We start from the raw sequence: 17,244 nt of genomic DNA, 5'->3' as shown, positions 1-17,244 counted from the left end.
ATGTATTATTCTTTCTGAGAATTTAAGTATTTGTAAAATATAACAAGACTGGGGTGTGTTTTTTATGAAAAACAACATTCAAACCAACTATTTCATGGTTCCAACCCTTTGATTTCAGTGCACAATTTTATTATCAAGGAGAAAAGTTATCTCAAGTCTCTCACAGTAACATGCAGTTACTGTGCTGTCTCGTGCTGCAAAAAAAGCATGAAATGATTATTGGAATCATTAACAAATTAAACATAATCTTGCAAGTGAAATCTCAAAACATCAAAATTACACTTGGCTAGGGATTCTACATACCTCATTTTAAATTTGTCCTTTGTCTCTTAAGCAGAGCTTTTATAGCATAGGCATTTCAGCATTTGCTTGCTGAAGTTCAGAAGGAAAACTCTCAGACATACTGGATTGCATAAATAATTTGATCGCAGATATGTATTTAGTGTAGCTGGAGGCTCAACACTGTACTGCAGTTCAGTAAAAAAAAAAAATCTCAGCAGAATCAAATAAGCACTTGTTTATTTGTTTCTATTTGTACCACAGGCAAGGAACCTGTTACGTTAAACTCAGTATGAAAAAAAATCCAGTGTTAAGGGTAGATGTAGTGGGGTGCAAGAAGGAAGCATTAGGGTTTGGTTTTGGGTTTGGTTGGAGTGTTCTTTTAGTATGGCATGATGTTTTTCTTTCTTTCTCTGAAGTAACTTGGATCATGTGACTGAAAACAGTGGTACTTGGCCCAGACTATTTTTTATGCTCTGGCAGGCATGCACTCCTGTGCCGTTTGCCTCAGGCAGAGGGCACTTTCTAAATGATGGACTCTTTATAGTAGCTGCAGAGAAAATGTAGATGAAATCCAGCACAGAGATTAGAGTATACACAATTGCAAACAAAAAAATACTGGTCCACAGCTTGGTCTTGCAGATGATCGAGTGACATTGTTTCTCCACAGGGCAGGCATGACTCATTGTTCCCTTTCCTACTCCAGCAGGCCTGCAAAAGATCATTAGCATTGAGCCTTGAAAATATAAGCAGAAGATGGGCAGGATTTCACTCCTTTTCAATAATATTAGAGATTGAAAAAGCTGTATGTTACTTCTAGAAGGGTGATAAGCAACTTCCTTGGTCACCCTGTGAGCAAGTTTCAGTTGGTTTAAGCCCACAAAACATTGTATGTAGAACCAGAGGTGACAAGGAGAGGGTGCCCTCAGCAGCTGTTCTCCTACCATCTCCCCAAGCCTAAATACAGGGCTGTGTTATGATACAGAGCCTCATGATGAGGACTGAGGCAGTCTTACAGCAAAATTGTATTGACTTCAGTCCCATCATAGGCAGATCTTCAGATTACCCAGATTTTTTTCCAGTTACCAGGTTGGGTTTCTTTACAGATTAAAACCTTACAGCTGTTGGTCATGAGACTAGCAAGGAAGCTATTTGGTCTGTTCTTAAGGATTTTTAGCTATAAAGAACTAGTTTAACCACCTGTGAGCTAAAGGGAGGGCTACAAAGAGAAGAAAATTTGAAAAATTTAACTTTTATTTTTTTAAGATGACATTAATTTCTCTGTGATTCTCTTAATGGTCATCTGCAACTACTGCTTTCAGTATGGAAGCACTCAATAAATTTGCTGGTTAGTATTATTAATTGTGATTAATTTGAATTATAGCATAGTCAGGTGGCATTTTGTTTCTTAAACAAATCTGGCAATCTTGTCTTTTTCAACCCAGTTTAGTCAGTCTGTTCCCAACTGCACTCATATCTTAAATTTTTCTGGTATTGAAACACTTAAGAGCAGTAGCAGTAGGAGTATAAAAGGGAATGTTACTCAGGATTGTTTTTGGTACCACACAAATAGGGAAAAAGAGAGAGGTTATTAATAATGTATGTTATGAAACACAGGGATAGGAAGGAGAGATTTACTGAAGGACAGTTTTGCAGTTCAAACAAATCGAAGGAAAAATTATTGAGATGGGATGAAAGTTTAGTTGAATTTATTCAATCTCTAAGCTTAATTCTCTCTTGATTTAAAAAAAAAACAAAAAACACACACAAACAGAAATCTATTTAGTTTTTCCTGGTCATTGGTCTTCCAGGGTCAGAATTCCAAGAAAAATTCTAGTTAGAAATCACTATGCAGTTCCATTCCAATTTCATCTGTTTAAACCTGAAACAGTCCAATAGCACCAACTTTAAACAGCCCTTGGAATTCAAGAATTCTCCCCAAGTTCTGAGTTTCTTGCTCTGAAATTTTTTATTCAAAGACAAGTCTTCACTGTGGAACAGGTTGATCAGAGAGGTTGCCCAGATGGTGGCCCATCCCTAGGAATGTTCGAGGTCAGGCTGGATGGGACTCTGAACAACCTGATCTAGTTGAAGATATCCTTGCTCATTGCAGAGCAGGTGGACCAGTTAGCTTTTAAAGATCCCTTCCAACCCAAGTCTTCTGTGTTGCTTAGTTCAGTATTTTCATGGGTGTGGAAAAGGCCTGTTCACTCAGTGCACTCTCCCACCAGTACATGCATAAGTTATTTGTACTCTAAGAAACACAATTGTCATCTATTAGTCAAATACACAACTAAATTACTTAGATAATTTGTGGGGGGGTTGATGTATATGAGCTTATTAAAAAAAAAAAAAAAAAAAAAAAGAACAGAAAATTTTTCTTAACAAATATTAAAGTCAACTGATAAAGGTACATAAGATTTGAAAATGCTGTGTGGCATTACTAAGCACTCATCTTTTCTTAACCAGCAGCTATGAATGCAGGACTCTATGTACATGTAATATACTTCTCTTACGTAATAAAGAAAGACTTTAGAGAAGAACTCACCATCTAAGTGAAGTTTCTCTGAAAGTTTCCTGAAATGCATGCTGTGAAATTTTTTCTTCAGGGTGTATTTAATACTGCCATTTCTTTTTCTTTACAGGGTAAAGAAGTTGAAGGAAACCCTTGTTGCAGTGCAGCAGCTGGATAAAAACATGAGTAGTCTGAGATCTTGGCTTGCCCACATTGAGTCGGAGCTGTCCAAACCTATCGTCTATGAAACTTGTGACTCTGAGGAGATACAAAGGAAGCTAAATGAGCAGCAGGTAAAATAAAATACACTTACCAGGTGAACAGTGACATGGGGAGAGCCAAAGTAGAGTGTCCGTGGGCTGCCCATACCCAGTTCAGTTAAGAGGGCATGTGGCAAAATGCTTAAATATCAAGGCAAGTGGTACTTACTGTGTCACTTATAGAGCCTTCTGCTGGCCTTGACATCGAATCCACCAGGAGCTGATTGACATTTCCAAGAAAGGTAAGGCACCAAAAGATGTAACCTGAATGAGTTATTGCAATTGTTTTCCTTTGGGGCTTGTGGTTTTTGTTTGTTTGAAATGTCTGTTCCCAGAGGCAAAACTGACACCTATTAGATCTTGCAAATTTTGCAAATGCTTGAAAATTACTCTTTTTAGCAACCTTTCTAACTCAGTTTTATTTTGCAGCTTGTTTGAGAGTCACTTTGCACGCAAAGATGCATGAGCTATAAATGTAAAGTTAAAATTGGTTGGTTTATACTACACAAAGCCTTTATGCAGTGCTAGATTCTTTTTTGGCATTGAAAGTAATGTTACTTCTAAGATGATTTACTATACTTTCTCCTTCCTGTTACACTTTGCTACCCAGTGCAGTTTTACCTAGAAGCACATTGCTGGAGAGAACTGCTGTCCTTTGTGTTCCTGTTGGTTATTCATTGGAAAAAATACCTTTCTGATTCCCACTGGAGAGGAGTTAGATGTTCTCCTGGGTCCTTTCTCCAGAGGAGAAAGAAATGCATGAGAAGAGGAAAGACAGGATAGTTTGTGGATAATTTATGAAGAGTACAAATGGATATTTTGCTCCTTTAAGCTGAGGGTAGAACTGAGAGCCAAGAACTCCCTCAGAGATTTTGTTGGCTCCTCAACTGTTTTGCTACTGCTCTGTTCAGAATTACTTATTAATATTTTATATGGAATTTATATAGGGATAATAATTTATAACACAGAAGTGTCACTAGTGAATGGTGTTTTTGAGACAATAAAATGCTGGGAAGGGCTAAACATTGCTACCAACAAAGTAGGCAGTTGAGATTATTTACTAGAATCCCTATGCAGACATCCTGTCCAATCCCAGCCACTTCTTGGGAGATTTATTTTGGGCACAGAGACTGTTATATCTCTGCCTTCCACTGGTTCCTTCTGGTGACAGCATGCAGTGATATTCTGTAGAAGTGAGAGTGGTTTAGTTTGAACTCTAAAGGGGAGAAATAGAGGTGAATTTAGCCATGGGTGGATGCCATATTTGGAAACATGGTGATGATTTGATATGATAATGATACAAGACATGGTTATAATAATAATAGTTTTAAAAACCCACCCACTTTCAATGCATGGCAACTAGCATTTTTATTAGTTGGAGGCTATATCACTATCTTCCACACTTCAGAAGGCTACCTTCTCAAATACTTTGTTCCCTGTCTCTTCTGCTAGTGACTTTGTGTTCTTTTCCATTTTTGATCTTCCACTGAGATCATGTTATCTTCCCAGTTGTTCATACGCAAAGTTAGGTTAAAGATGTTATGTTGTGAAAGAGGAGAGACAAATTCCATTTATGAAATCTACTTCTCAGCCTCTACTACAGGCAAGCATCAGCTTTGCAGATTGCTGGTCTCTAGTGAAACTAAAAATGCAGGTGATTCTGGATATCCTGGGGGAAGGTAGGGTAACTTCAGTTCAGTATTTTCCTGGGGTAATGAACTTCATTTAAAGGATTGCTTGTTTGTTCATTTTCTAAATTGCCCACCTCTTGAAATGTGAAAAAATTATGTTTGCTTCTGGGCAAAAAAAAAGGTTGTATAGGGGTGACAGCAGTGCATAAAAGTGTTATTCCTTTGTGAACTAACCAAAGGCTTAATATTCTCTAATAAACATAATAAATTGTAAAATCTAGGAAATAAATATTAGACTGTGGAGAAGAAATAGTCTAGATACTGCTTGTGGAAATGTTCTGTAGGTGAATTAAAAAAGTGTAATTCTTATGAATGCACAGGCCCCACAGTTCTCACTACTGCTTTACTCCAAAACATTAGAAAGGAGATCGTGTTACCTGCACTTACTTAACCTCAAGTTTCATAGCTGTCTGGAGTGTGTGTTTCATAAAAGGTGACATCTTATTATAGTATCCACCCTTCTATAATAGTTCAGGGCAGATAGAAAGAAAAATAAGCATTTTGACATCGTGATAGAAGTATTTTTCAGGCAAGTGAAGTGAGAAGGCTGTTGCTGAGGAAGAAGAGATTGTGATTTTCCATTCAATGTTCTAAAGTAGATGTTTACAAAATAACTTCCTAGTTGAAAAGATGAAGTAGATTACTTCATTAAGTGAAAGCCAAGTAATTACAAACAACCAAAAAAATGAGATCTGTGTAGATCCACCTTGTTATATTTCAAATATCCTGAGGTTTTTAATTCAAATTGCATTTCCTGCTGGAAGACATTTTCATGTTTCTAGCTGTAAGAAAAGTTCCTGTAGTTAGAGGAACTAGAGGAGGTTACACCTTAAATATGTGTAGACATTGTGTATAGACACAGTATTTCACTTTGCATGCCATAGTTTACATCAATAGCAAAATTATAGAGCAGTTTATCTCTACTCATCTTCAGGCTGCCACATTCTCCTACATAAATGTCCATGTCTCTAATTGTCCTATTGGTTCCTTTCTTCATCTGAATCAGAATTGAACCTAGTATTCTAGATGCAATATAACACTTTCTGATGCAGTTAGATTACTATTTCTTTGTCACAATTGGAATTAGGTTGTCTTGGCTTTGTTATTTTCCATACTTTGTCCATATTTTTCCATATAATCTTATATGTCTTTACTTTAATCTGGAGATCAAAACTAACATTATCATCAGTGTAGAACAAACCGTTGAAACCAAGAAACTGTCAGGAAAACTAATGCTGATCACAAATGCTAAGACAATGTGAGTGCATTTTCTTTAGGTGTCTGGAATTTTTGTTTTCTATTTCCAGTGAAAATACTATAGAACTGGAAACTTGAAGGAAGAAAAATATCTTACACATGCACTGTTCAACATGTGCTGCTGTGCCAATCTCCATGTCAAACATGCCACTTTGGAGCTATCTCACATGGGGAGCAGCATGTTCATGAAGAGTCCCTCTGCCAAACCCTTGCAGTACATAAGAATGTACTTCTTGTCACACTTCTTTTACTAACTTCTGCTTTACATTCTCTGTGATAATGGGAAAGGGCTGAGAATAATTCTACCATTTATTGGTGATGTTGATTAAATGTGTGTGAAAGATGCTCAGCTGAGCATGCAGAGCTCTGGCAGTCCCTGGGAGAGCTGTGCATGCTGCCAGGTTCTCCTGGCCTCATTGATAACATTGCATCACTACTTGTGTAGGTGCACTCTCTTAATTGGTATTACTAGATGTATTTCTTCTCTTTGCAAGCTTTTTTTTTTTTTTTTTAAAATGAGTGGAAGATAAATATATTTGCATGGATGCATGTTTAGCACTTTCCCTTAAGAACTAATCTCTTCACCTGCAGGAACTCCAGAGGGACATAGAGAAACACAGCACTGGCGTGGCATCTGTTCTCAATCTATGTGAAGTACTTCTTCATGACTGTGATGCTTGTGCCACAGAAGCAGAGTGTGACTCTATCCAGCAGGCTACACGCAATCTGGACAGAAAGTGGAGAAATATTTGTGCAATGTCGATGGAAAGACGACTTAAGTAAGTCTAAAACACCTAGAGATTAGTATTTCCTTCTGCAGGCAGAAATACAGCATGGAATGTATATTATATGGTTGCAGAGTGTAAGGTTCAGAAAAAGATCATACACTGAGTAGAAGCCAATACCTACTGTGCCTCTATGAAAAAAATGAAATTTTGGGTTGCATATGCCTTTATACAAAGTACAGATAACAATCATCAAATTTCACGCACAAGTCCTTTAATAGAATTATTTATTATTTCACATGCTTTGTAGATATGATGAGAGAGATACTAGAGAAAGTTTATATGATAGCAATGACTCCAAGAGATGTAGAAAACATGACCTAAAAGGGAGGCTGTAACACTTAAATTTACACAAGAACTGCTGAGGTTGTTGGTAAACTCGTTATTGAATAGGTATTAATAGGTATTGAATAGAAATATTATTCTAGGTATTCAGGATTTATATGTAGCCGGTTTTCCTCAGCAGTTTCTCTTATATCTGACTTTGTTTGTTTGGAAGAATTTTATGACTGAGCACTTAGATGGAATTTCTTCGCCTCTCCACCTTAGCTGTGCTGAGCAAATGAGGGCTACAGCACCCAGGATTTTTGGGTGTAGTCTGGATAACTGCACATGCTTAGACCATAATATCCCGAAGATTCATTGCTTTCTATTCCCACACAGGATAATTTGATGATTTCAACAGCAATAATGATGTCGGTTAATGATGTGGGCAGTGCTTTGTACTATGTGCTAACTTAGTAATGAGACAAGTTTACAGATTTAAACTCCTATATTTTCTTGAATATATTTTCTTTAACTTTGTAAGTTATGAAGCTTATTTCTGTCATATTTATACAGTCATATTAAAAACTCTAGGAAGAATTTGATGTTTCAAAATGCTGAATTGAACTTTTTATGGAATTTCATTTTGTGGAATATTCTTAATATATTTAGTAAAGTTTCTTGTTTATTTTTTTGCAAAACATTTATTGCCTTTAGGTTTGAATCTAGATCCATAGATTCATATCTTTAAGTAATTTTATATTATTGCCATGGAAATTCTTGAACTGTATATATCTGTAAGGTCTATGTTACAAGTTCTATCTTTGGCATTGTCTGTCATGAACATACATGGACTTTCATAACTTTGTGTCCAACAAATCAATTCAGACCTATTTTAAGTTAATGTGGAACTATTTTACTTTCTTAGAATGTACACATTATACTTTGGTGGATTTGTACTGGTACGTTAACTGAGCTATCAGTATTTAAGATCTTTATTGTACTAGAAAGTTATTTGTATTAAAGAGCAACTTTACTGATGTCACTGGCGCTGCATTTCAGAAGTTATTTAGTGTGTGCTCAGCTTTTTAGAGTTCCTATTACAAATGTAAGACTTTTTTTTATACTGATTCCAAAATTAGATGCATTAAAAAAAAAAGCCTTCATCTTATTCTAGCTCAGTCTGGAATGAGTCAAGCTTCCCTGTGGTCTGTTTATCAGTCTGGCTGGCTGAGTTAGATTGTTAGTCAGTTATTGTCTGGTGCAGTGCTAGTTTGCTGTTGCAGATGACAGGTTAAAGTTCTGTAGGTCAGCTGGCCATCAGTTAAAGCATTCTCTAATTTTCCGTTATCTGTTGCAGAATTGAAGAGACCTGGCGGCTATGGCAAAAATTTTTGGATGACTACTCTAGATTTGAAGAATGGTTAAAAACCTCTGAGAGGACAGCTGCTTTCCCAAGCTCCTCTGGTGTGCTTTACACTGTTGCTAAGGAAGAACTGAAGAAATTTGAGGTGATTTATAGTGGTTGAAATTCAATACCTACTGATCACATTGCAGCAGCCAGCTGGTGTTCTTCCATAACCAAGTTACAACAGAGATGCTGTATTAATAAAGTGGAGTTGATGATTTTGTAGCTGTCTTCAGTAGCAGGTTCCTAAGATAAAAAGACAGTGGAAAGTGGCAACTGGAAGTTTGTTCACCAAAATCAAATCCCTCACCTTTTACATTTCTGCAATTTTTTAGTGTGTCCAATCAGTTGAGTTCCAGAGTCTTCCTAAATCTCCCTTCACCAAGTGCCTCTTCGAATGCATGCTGCATGTTCTAGCTTTCGCTTTGATTTATCTCTTCTTTTCATAACTTGCTGAAGCCAGCTCTCTGAAGTCTTGTATAATGCAGTATATCCACGTTTTGAACCCTTATACATGAAATTCATGTTCATGCAAATATTGTTATGTGTCCACATAGCGTCCCCTGTGACTTAAAAAAGTTCAGCATGCTTCAAAACTGACAAGCTGTCCCACTGGTCAGTGCTTAGGAGCTTGTTACATGACTCCGTTGTGTCTGCTGCGATGTAGGGGCTTGTCTCATAGTTACAAGGGATTGTAAACCTGTGTGTAAAGCACACATACACATCGCCTGGTGAGTCAGAGAGGAAAATCTTTTGCCTGGACTCATATGTGCAAAGACTGTGTCAAGATGGGAGATAAGAAAGAGAACAAATTATTCAGGCAATTCTGTAAAGATTCAGACACTGTAAAGTATTTGCTGTGAAGAAGAAATACAAATTTTAAACAATGTCGAAGCACAGTTGATAGGTTTTGGTTTAATGCTTAAATTAAAAGCATAAACTGTGAAGTGCTGTGTTCTATAATTGACACTCACATGCTTAGGTTTCAGACAGACTTCATTAGGCCAGACTTCATTATTGCCAGGTAGATTTCCATAGTATAGAAATGTTTGCTTCCTGGACACAAGCACTCTGTCTCAGAGCTCTTTCCCATTGTCCCTCTATGTGGTGATCAAGATTTAAATCTCTTATTTAGTAAGTCTCTGTATGAGAAGCCAAGTATATCACAATCATATTGACCCTTTGATTTTTACAGCTGAATTGACTTTGCTCAAGGTCTGCTTCATTGAACCTCAGTTGTTATGATAACCTTTCCTCTGCAGCAGACTTGTAGATCTTTTACTGTCTATAGAGTGTCAACAGGAATAAGATGCAAAGAGAACAGTGTAGCCTCTTCAAAAGCCTCCTTTCCCTGGAGTTTGGTTCTTTCTTATTTTTCCTTCTGTTTTTTTCTTTTTTTTTTTTTTTTTTTCTCCTGAGCATCTGAGTTCCTTGCCTACCAAATAGCAGGAAGGCAATGTGGTATTCAAATCCAGTGGCATTCAGCAGCCTTACTGTAAATTCAGTATGAAGTCAGCCACTTACAAATACTAACAGAAGCAGGTTTCTGCTTTAACTAGGCATATATTTTTTTTAGATTTTCTTCTCCATATATGCACTTTAATTTAAAAAAAGAACACATAACTAAAATACCTCATCAGATTATATAGGAACCTTTCAGTTCTTGAATACAGAGGTTAGAGATGGCTCTCACTGACTTCACAAAAACAAACTCCTTCCTCTCCAGTAGTTTATGGAGAAATTAAAAGAGGTAACAGGAAAGAAGGCAACAGATGAATTCTTGGGTAGCTGAGATGAAAACATGGAAGGCAATTAACAGATGTTCTTTTGCTGGTGAAGGCTTGATAACAGGTGAAACAGCAGCTGCACACTTTTAGATTTCATTATCCTAGTAAATACAGTCAGAATTGTGCCTCTAATATAGGAATACTTGTGCAACTTTATATTAATTCAGTTTGACTGATCATTTCACCCTAGCTGCAAGTGCATTTGTTCTTTTTTGTTTGTCCCCTACCCCATTTGATGGCCATTCAAGAGAATAATTATGTTGAGAGGCCTTTACAGAATCTGATCTTTTTTACAAGTTCCTTTACTTTCTTCCCTGGTATTACAGCAGAAATGTGCTTATCACATTATGGCTTTGAATGGTGCAGTATGAAGTGCATGTATTTTTACGTAGCAAACTCACGTGTTTAATTAAAATTTCTCTACAGAAGTAGAGATATAACCTATCTGAGTTCTACAGTTCTTATTAAGGGATGTGTCTAGTTTCTGAAGACGTTGACTATTTTATTGCATTGTAAAGAATATCAGACAGCAAGTTTGTAGAACTACAGTGGGATCCAAACCCTACTTGTATTCAAAAGAAAGATGGTGAAATCTAGGTTTTTAGGCCTTCTTTTGATGTGATGTGACAAGATAAAAACAAGTAGATTTTTGAAAAAATATTCTGTTGTTGTTGTTGTTGGCAGTAGTAGTAATAGAAGTATAAATTCAGTCATTTCTTTACAAGGTATTTCCTCCAAGCTTCATGATTGCTAGTCACAACATAAAAGCCATGGGCCAAGTCTCTGTGCATCTCAGCTGCATCTCTGTGGTTCTTGTAAAAGCAGAACAAGTACCAAAAGTACATGGTGCAAACATTTGCCTAGAAATAATATAGCATGAATATTTGTGACATTTTCTTTTCTGTGAATATTTTAAGGCAAAACTTACTTGCACACCAGTATACTAAATATAAAGAGATGTCTCATTTAGTATCACATTTCAGAATAAACATTTGCTCAAATTTCTTCAATGTTTGCATTTCAGCAAATTCAATATGTGTAAAGAAATCCAATGAAGCCACAGGAATCTTGGATTTCTGTTCCTTTTTTTTTTTTTTAAGAAGAGTTTCATGTTCATTGTTTGTACTTCTGTTCTCAAATACAGAAGCATATAATTTCACAGAAAGAAGAGCTAGTTTTCTTATATTGATTTTGCCTTTGTAATGGATATTCATGTTGCAATTTCTCATTCAGTGAACCGTGTCAGTTTTATGCACTTTTTGGGGTTTTTGAGAGGGGCTTTTTGTTTATATGGTTTTGCTTTTTTTAAACAGAAGACAGCATCTCTATAAGGGAGCCCTCAGGAGATGTCTCCAACTAGTGGAATTTATTGGCTTACATAAGTCAGAGCGCAGAAGAAAGGTTAAAATAAGGCAAGAGACCTATATATGTATCCTGATTTCCGTACTTAAAATTCTGAAGGTGTCTTTTGTTCATACTGCTTTAGGCTTTCCAGAGACAAGTGCACGAAAGCCTGACTCAGCTGGAGCTGATCAATAAGCAATATCGGCGCCTGGCACGGGAGAACCGCACGGACTCCAACGGCAGCCTCAAGCAGATGGTTCATGAGGGGAACCAGAGATGGGACAATTTACAAAAGCGAGTTACCTCCATCCTGCGCAGGCTAAAAGTATTTTTCCATTTTTAAGACTTCAATTTCACTACTCTAGTTAGGAATCAAGGATACTTCAGCGGCTTTCAGTATAATGCATTTGCACAGTGGTTTTGAGGGGATTTCTACCTTTGGAAGAGGAAGGAAGCTCATCAGTTCACTTAGTCCAAAGTAAACAAATAGACTGTAGGCAAATGCTTGATGACATCAAACACCACCTTCCTCATGGAAGATGACTTTCATAGGTCAGCTAATTACAGCTCTTGATAGCGTTACCGCTAAAGGAACCTCAGAAAGCATGTAGGAAATGAAAGAAGAAGGTGTACTGAGTTTAAATTGGGTTTGATGGGGATGAAAGTAATTTTCCTACTATTGCTGAGGGTTCTTATATATCTGGTCATTTAATGCCACTCAATTTTCCACCCTCCAGCATTTTATTGGCCAGCGGGAGGAGTTTGAAACAGCACGTGACAGCATCCTGGTATGGCTAACAGAGATGGACTTGCAGCTGACCAACATTGAGCATTTCTCAGAGTGTGATGTCCAAGCAAAGATAAAGCAACTTAAGGTAAAGAACAATAGTTACATTAAGAATTTAAAGAATGGGTAGTTACAGAAGGAAGGATGAAAGAAGGGAGGGAAAATCACGCATAGTGGGAAAAGAATTTTAAGAAGCATTATGCAGAAATGCAGTCTGATATGGTTCCTTTACTTGCAAGCCAAGACTTCAACCTCAAAAGTTAGGAGTTTTGTCAGATTCCAATATGTACTTTTCTATCAAAATAGAAAAATCTTTGATCTGTGAAAAATGTGAAAAGAAAAACCAGGGGTGATAGTGTACTTTCCCACATCAAAATAGGAAATATTAGTAAAAAATATTTATATAAGGTTTCCATTATTGCTAATATCTAATAATTACTACATTTCTCAACCATTTCTGCATCAGAAAGTTCCTTATCTGGAGAGAATAATAGCAAACATCACATTATCCAAAATTCCACTGTCCTAGGTTTAACATCTCTGTTCATTCTAGACATTTGATCATTGACATGGCTTGTTTGGAGAAGAGATTTCTTTCCAAATTCAACAAATAAGGAATGAGATGGTAAACCATGAAGTATCACTGGTTTTGGCTTGAAAGACTGTGGAACACTAAATTTAATTTAATTGCTCATTGTTGCCCATGACAAGAGTATTTGGCACAAACCATGTTTGTTACCCAGACCATTCTTTTTATAAAACTCTTAATACTTGCATCTTTAATTACCCAGATTGTCCTCATCTTGATTTTGTTGATAATGCATGGGCTTTTCTTTTACACACAGGCTTTCCAGCAAGAAATTTCCCTGAACAACAACAAAATTGAGCAGATAATTGTGCAAGGTGAGCAACTCATTGAGAAAAGTGAGCCCCTGGATGCAGCTGTGATTGAAGAAGAACTAGATGAGCTGCGTCGTTACTGCCAAGAGGTCTTCGGGCGTGTGGAGCGCTATCACAAGAAACTTATCCGCCTTCCTGTGTGTATATTTACATATGATTTTATTTGTTTGGTCCATTGCCAATTTACGAATGTGAGAATGCGGAAAGATGTTGAAATGAAACCTAACTTTCCAAATATCCTGTGGTTAAATTTTGTTGCAACCCTGACCATCTGCCTCCCTTCCATTACATGCTATTTGTGTCCTGTTCAGAGGGCAAGCTGATGAAATCTGGAATTTCTGTAAATCATCATGAAAATGCATGCCAACTGGATATTTATAGAACTTTATTCATGGGAGTAGCACTGTGGTACTTGTCATAAGAACATTTCCCTGCACTGTCAGATAGTTTGACTGGCAGCTTTTGGCAGCTTAGTGAGTTGGTGTTTTTTAAAAACATAATGATAAAATTATTTTACTCATCAGAAGAGACAGAAGTTTGTCTCCAAAACTGAACACAACCTCAAAAGTGGAAAAGGAAAACAAAAGGAGAAAGTGAAAGGAAAACAATTTTTGGTACTTCAAGTCCTACTTAATGAAAGAAGCAAAAAAAAAAAAAAAAATACAGAGGTTTCAAAATATGATATAACATAGTAAAAGCAATACTCGTGGTAAAGATCACATATGCTTTCTATTAATTTATTCCAGATAACTTAATATTTGCATTGAAGTAACATCAGTAAAAGTCTGGAGATATTTGCCTTATGTGAGATTTCTTGTAATTAAAATGAGCTGGCACTTTGATCTTCTTTGTTGTTTTGGATTTTAATGCACCTTAATAATAATAATGAAGGGAAGGTACAAAAGGAAATGTGCAAAATGAAAACCCCACCAGTGTGCCTGTCACCTAATGCTACTTTATTTCACTGACCCAGGCTGACCACGCAGTGCCTCTGCACGTTTCATTGATCGCTTCTGTTTGCATTATGCTTCTAGCTAACAGATGACGAGCATGACCTCTCAGACAGAGAGGTGGATCTGGATGAATCAGCAGATCTCTCTGACATACGCTGGCATGACAAATCTGCGGACAGCATTCTCTCCCCGCACCCCTCTTCCAACCTTTCGCTGCCTCTTTCCCAGCCGCTGAGGAGCGAGCGATCGGGGCGAGATACCCCTGCGAGCGTGGACTCCATCCCCCTGGAGTGGGATCATGACTACGACCTCAGCAGGGACCTGGAGACAGCCGTTTCACGGGCACTGCACTCAGAAGAAGACGGAGGACAAGAAAAAGACTTCTACCTGAGAGGAGCAGCTGGCATAACAGGTAAGTGGCAGACTGAGTGCTCTATTTTCTCCAAGTAAAAAAAGTCAAATGTTATATGTGTGATTGTGTGGCTAAGATTCTCATGGAAAAGTACTTTAAATAGCCCCTGATGACTTGAAATAGAGTTTCCTAAGTGATCTCAGTGGCCCTCTGGCCTTAGAGACAGCAGTGGAGATTCCTGGATGACGACAGCCTTGGAAAATGGCAGAGGCGTACATGATATGGCAGGGAATAGGCTGTGTATCTATGCGTGAGGCCTGCCAGATGGGATATGTCATCTGTAACAGCCCTGTGTCCTAAGATACTAGAAGAAACTATACTGGATATGGAAAAAAGTACAGAGCAAACTAATGAAAGAATGCTGTGGAAGAGACCCACAGAGAAAATCATCAAGTGTTTAAGTAAACCCTAACTCTGTCCTGATGCAGGCAAGACTCCAGCAAATGAGTGTTTAGTCTGAGGTGGGATCTTGGGTCTTGTTCTCCAGTGAAGTTAGAAATCCTTTCTAAGTGTTTGTGCTTTGTGTGATTAATCTTAACAAGTGAGAGTGCCCAAATGGAGCTAGCTGTGGGATAAGACATACCAGGGTATTTTACTCTGATCTTGTGGCTGTCTTTTGCTTTCCAAGTCATTGCTCTGTGAATAGTCAGGTTTGCATGGATCTTAAGAGACTGTATAGTGGCCTCCCTGTGTTTCAGTCTTCATCTTTTTCCTTCTCCAGAGAGAATGTTTGCTATTGGAACAATTTATTTAATTCATCCCATGAAAAGGACTCCTGCTGTAAGGAGACAGCCATTGCTGAGCCATCAATTCAGATTGTGCTTTTATTTTTTCAGATGTAGAGATCCCTGAAACTCTTGAGGCCTATGTAACACTCACAGAAAACGCCCTCAAAAATATCTCTGGTAGGCATCATAAAAGACTAAGCATAGCCAGGTGCAAATACCATGGTGCACAAACATAACTTCTTTCTCTACTCCTAGCATCTGCTATCTTTTCACAACTTACAAGATAAGTATTTCTTACATGGCAGCTTTGGCATATTAACTTAGAATTATCCTCCTGCTTTACTATTGCACTTAAAGGTACCCTTGGGGGCATGGATGAATCAATGATGTCTGAAGATTAGCCTTCCCACCTTGGCTAACTAAACTAAACTGATCCTGATCTTATTGGTCTTTTTTCTCTGATGTCCATCAACCAGACTTAATATATTATTACATCTTAAAGCAGAAGGAAAAGCTATAAAACAATACCTAATTTTCAGATTTGCATTTTATTTTTTTTAACATAGACACATCTTGGATTATCATGCAGATAATAAACGTTTAGGTTAGGTGTTGTTTCATGTGGTCAAAATGTCAAGTTGAGGTACTGTGTTTATCTTAGACTCATATATTGGAATATTATTTTCTTTTCTCATTGCACAAGATTAAATCTTCTGTCTCTTTTTTTGAAGACTCTCTTGGAGGAAACAGATGCATTTGCAAATTTTTTTTCTCATTATTTCACAGTTTTCCTCTTTTTAAATAATGACTTTATTGCAAAAAGCAAACAAAATCTTAGTGTCTGTGACACAAGCCTGGGGTATCCATTTCTATTTACTCCCCAAATTATTGAAATAATGTTATTGATTAAGGGTATAAGTAATGCAGTACTTATGAGTGTATTTAGTTTTATGATCTGTAAAAATTTTTAAAGTAATGAGTAAAAAGCAATGTTGAGCACTTTGTCCTGTCCATTTGGGGTGAGGTGGTGTTATATATGAAAAAAGATTAATCATCCAAGAGGCTCCATTTTCTGTAATTCAGTGGACAGAAGGCTTTCCTTCTCTATTCATGTTTTTAATTGTGTCTTTATGAATAAATTCAAACTGTCTTTGTAAACAGATGGAAATCGGGTATAGTGATAGAATATGGATAAGAAGGATCTCATGTGGTCCTCTAGGCTGTAATCTGCTTCACATTAGCATTGTATCTAGCTAATTTCTATCACAGACTTCAGCTGACCCCTATAAGGAAACTACAAGTTAGTAATTCTTCAAAAACACTGATACTGGTTCCCAATAGCTTGAATGACTAATTCTATCTTTCAGATGTGTTAAGCATGATCTTTGTCGAGTACATAATTGGAAAAATGGTGTAAATTTTGCTGCTTAGTGTGGTTGCCCAAAGCAGTCATGGATTACTTGCTGCAGGCCTCCAAGATGTCCAGTTATCTATGAATTTTGACAATATGATTATAACAGTTATCACTTAGCATTTGTATGCCAGTTTTAATCTCAAAAATTGTATACTAATAGGATCCTTTCATGGAAATGCAAATTCTACTGCTTTTAAGTGGGGAGAAATCATACAAAGAGAAATTAAACTACCAAATTTTTACATTAATTTAGATAATAAAAATGGAGATTTGGGTTGCAGGGTTTTATTTGACAGTGGTTGTGAAATGGAAGAAGGTGTTTCCCAAAATCAGTGAGGTTAGAGTATGCTATGCTGAGAACTTTCTGTTTAAAAAAAAGACAAGGCATTCAATAATGGGGAAAAGTCACTTCAGAATAATTTGCAAGCCTACTTTAAACTGTGGACTCTTCTGTAGTATT

At 37.1% G+C, this 17,244-nt stretch overlaps 1 protein-coding gene across 35 annotated transcripts in view; it reads left to right on the top strand.

Annotated features, from left to right (window-relative positions):
• The window catches only part of SYNE1 (spectrin repeat containing nuclear envelope protein 1), a 290,639-nt gene that overhangs the window by 253,640 nt on the left and 19,755 nt on the right, over positions 1–17,244 (top strand). For 30 of the 35 annotated variants that reach the window (XM_085576560.1, XM_085576559.1, XM_085576556.1 and 27 more), the window contains 8 exons: positions 2,925–3,087; positions 6,594–6,781; positions 8,412–8,562; positions 11,733–11,915; positions 12,328–12,465; positions 13,223–13,414; positions 14,312–14,642; positions 15,479–15,547. In XM_085576560.1, coding sequence (XP_085432686.1) covers positions 2,925–3,087; positions 6,594–6,781; positions 8,412–8,562; positions 11,733–11,915; positions 12,328–12,465; positions 13,223–13,414; positions 14,312–14,642; positions 15,479–15,547 — 1,415 coding nt within the window. The remainder of the gene's footprint in view (positions 1–2,924; positions 3,088–6,593; positions 6,782–8,411; positions 8,563–11,732; positions 11,916–12,327; positions 12,466–13,222; positions 13,415–14,311; positions 14,643–15,478; positions 15,548–17,244) is intronic. The other 5 variants (XM_085576569.1, XM_085576589.1, XM_085576590.1 and 2 more) reach the window with 3 other exon arrangements.

This window comes from Lonchura striata, chromosome 3 (genome assembly GCF_050655825.1).
Source record: "Lonchura striata isolate lonStrDom1 chromosome 3, ASM5065582v1, whole genome shotgun sequence".
NCBI classification, from domain to species: Eukaryota; Metazoa; Chordata; class Aves; order Passeriformes; family Estrildidae; genus Lonchura; species Lonchura striata.
Note: the sequence above shows the minus strand (reverse complement) of the source record. Positions and strands in the feature narration are given on the sequence as shown.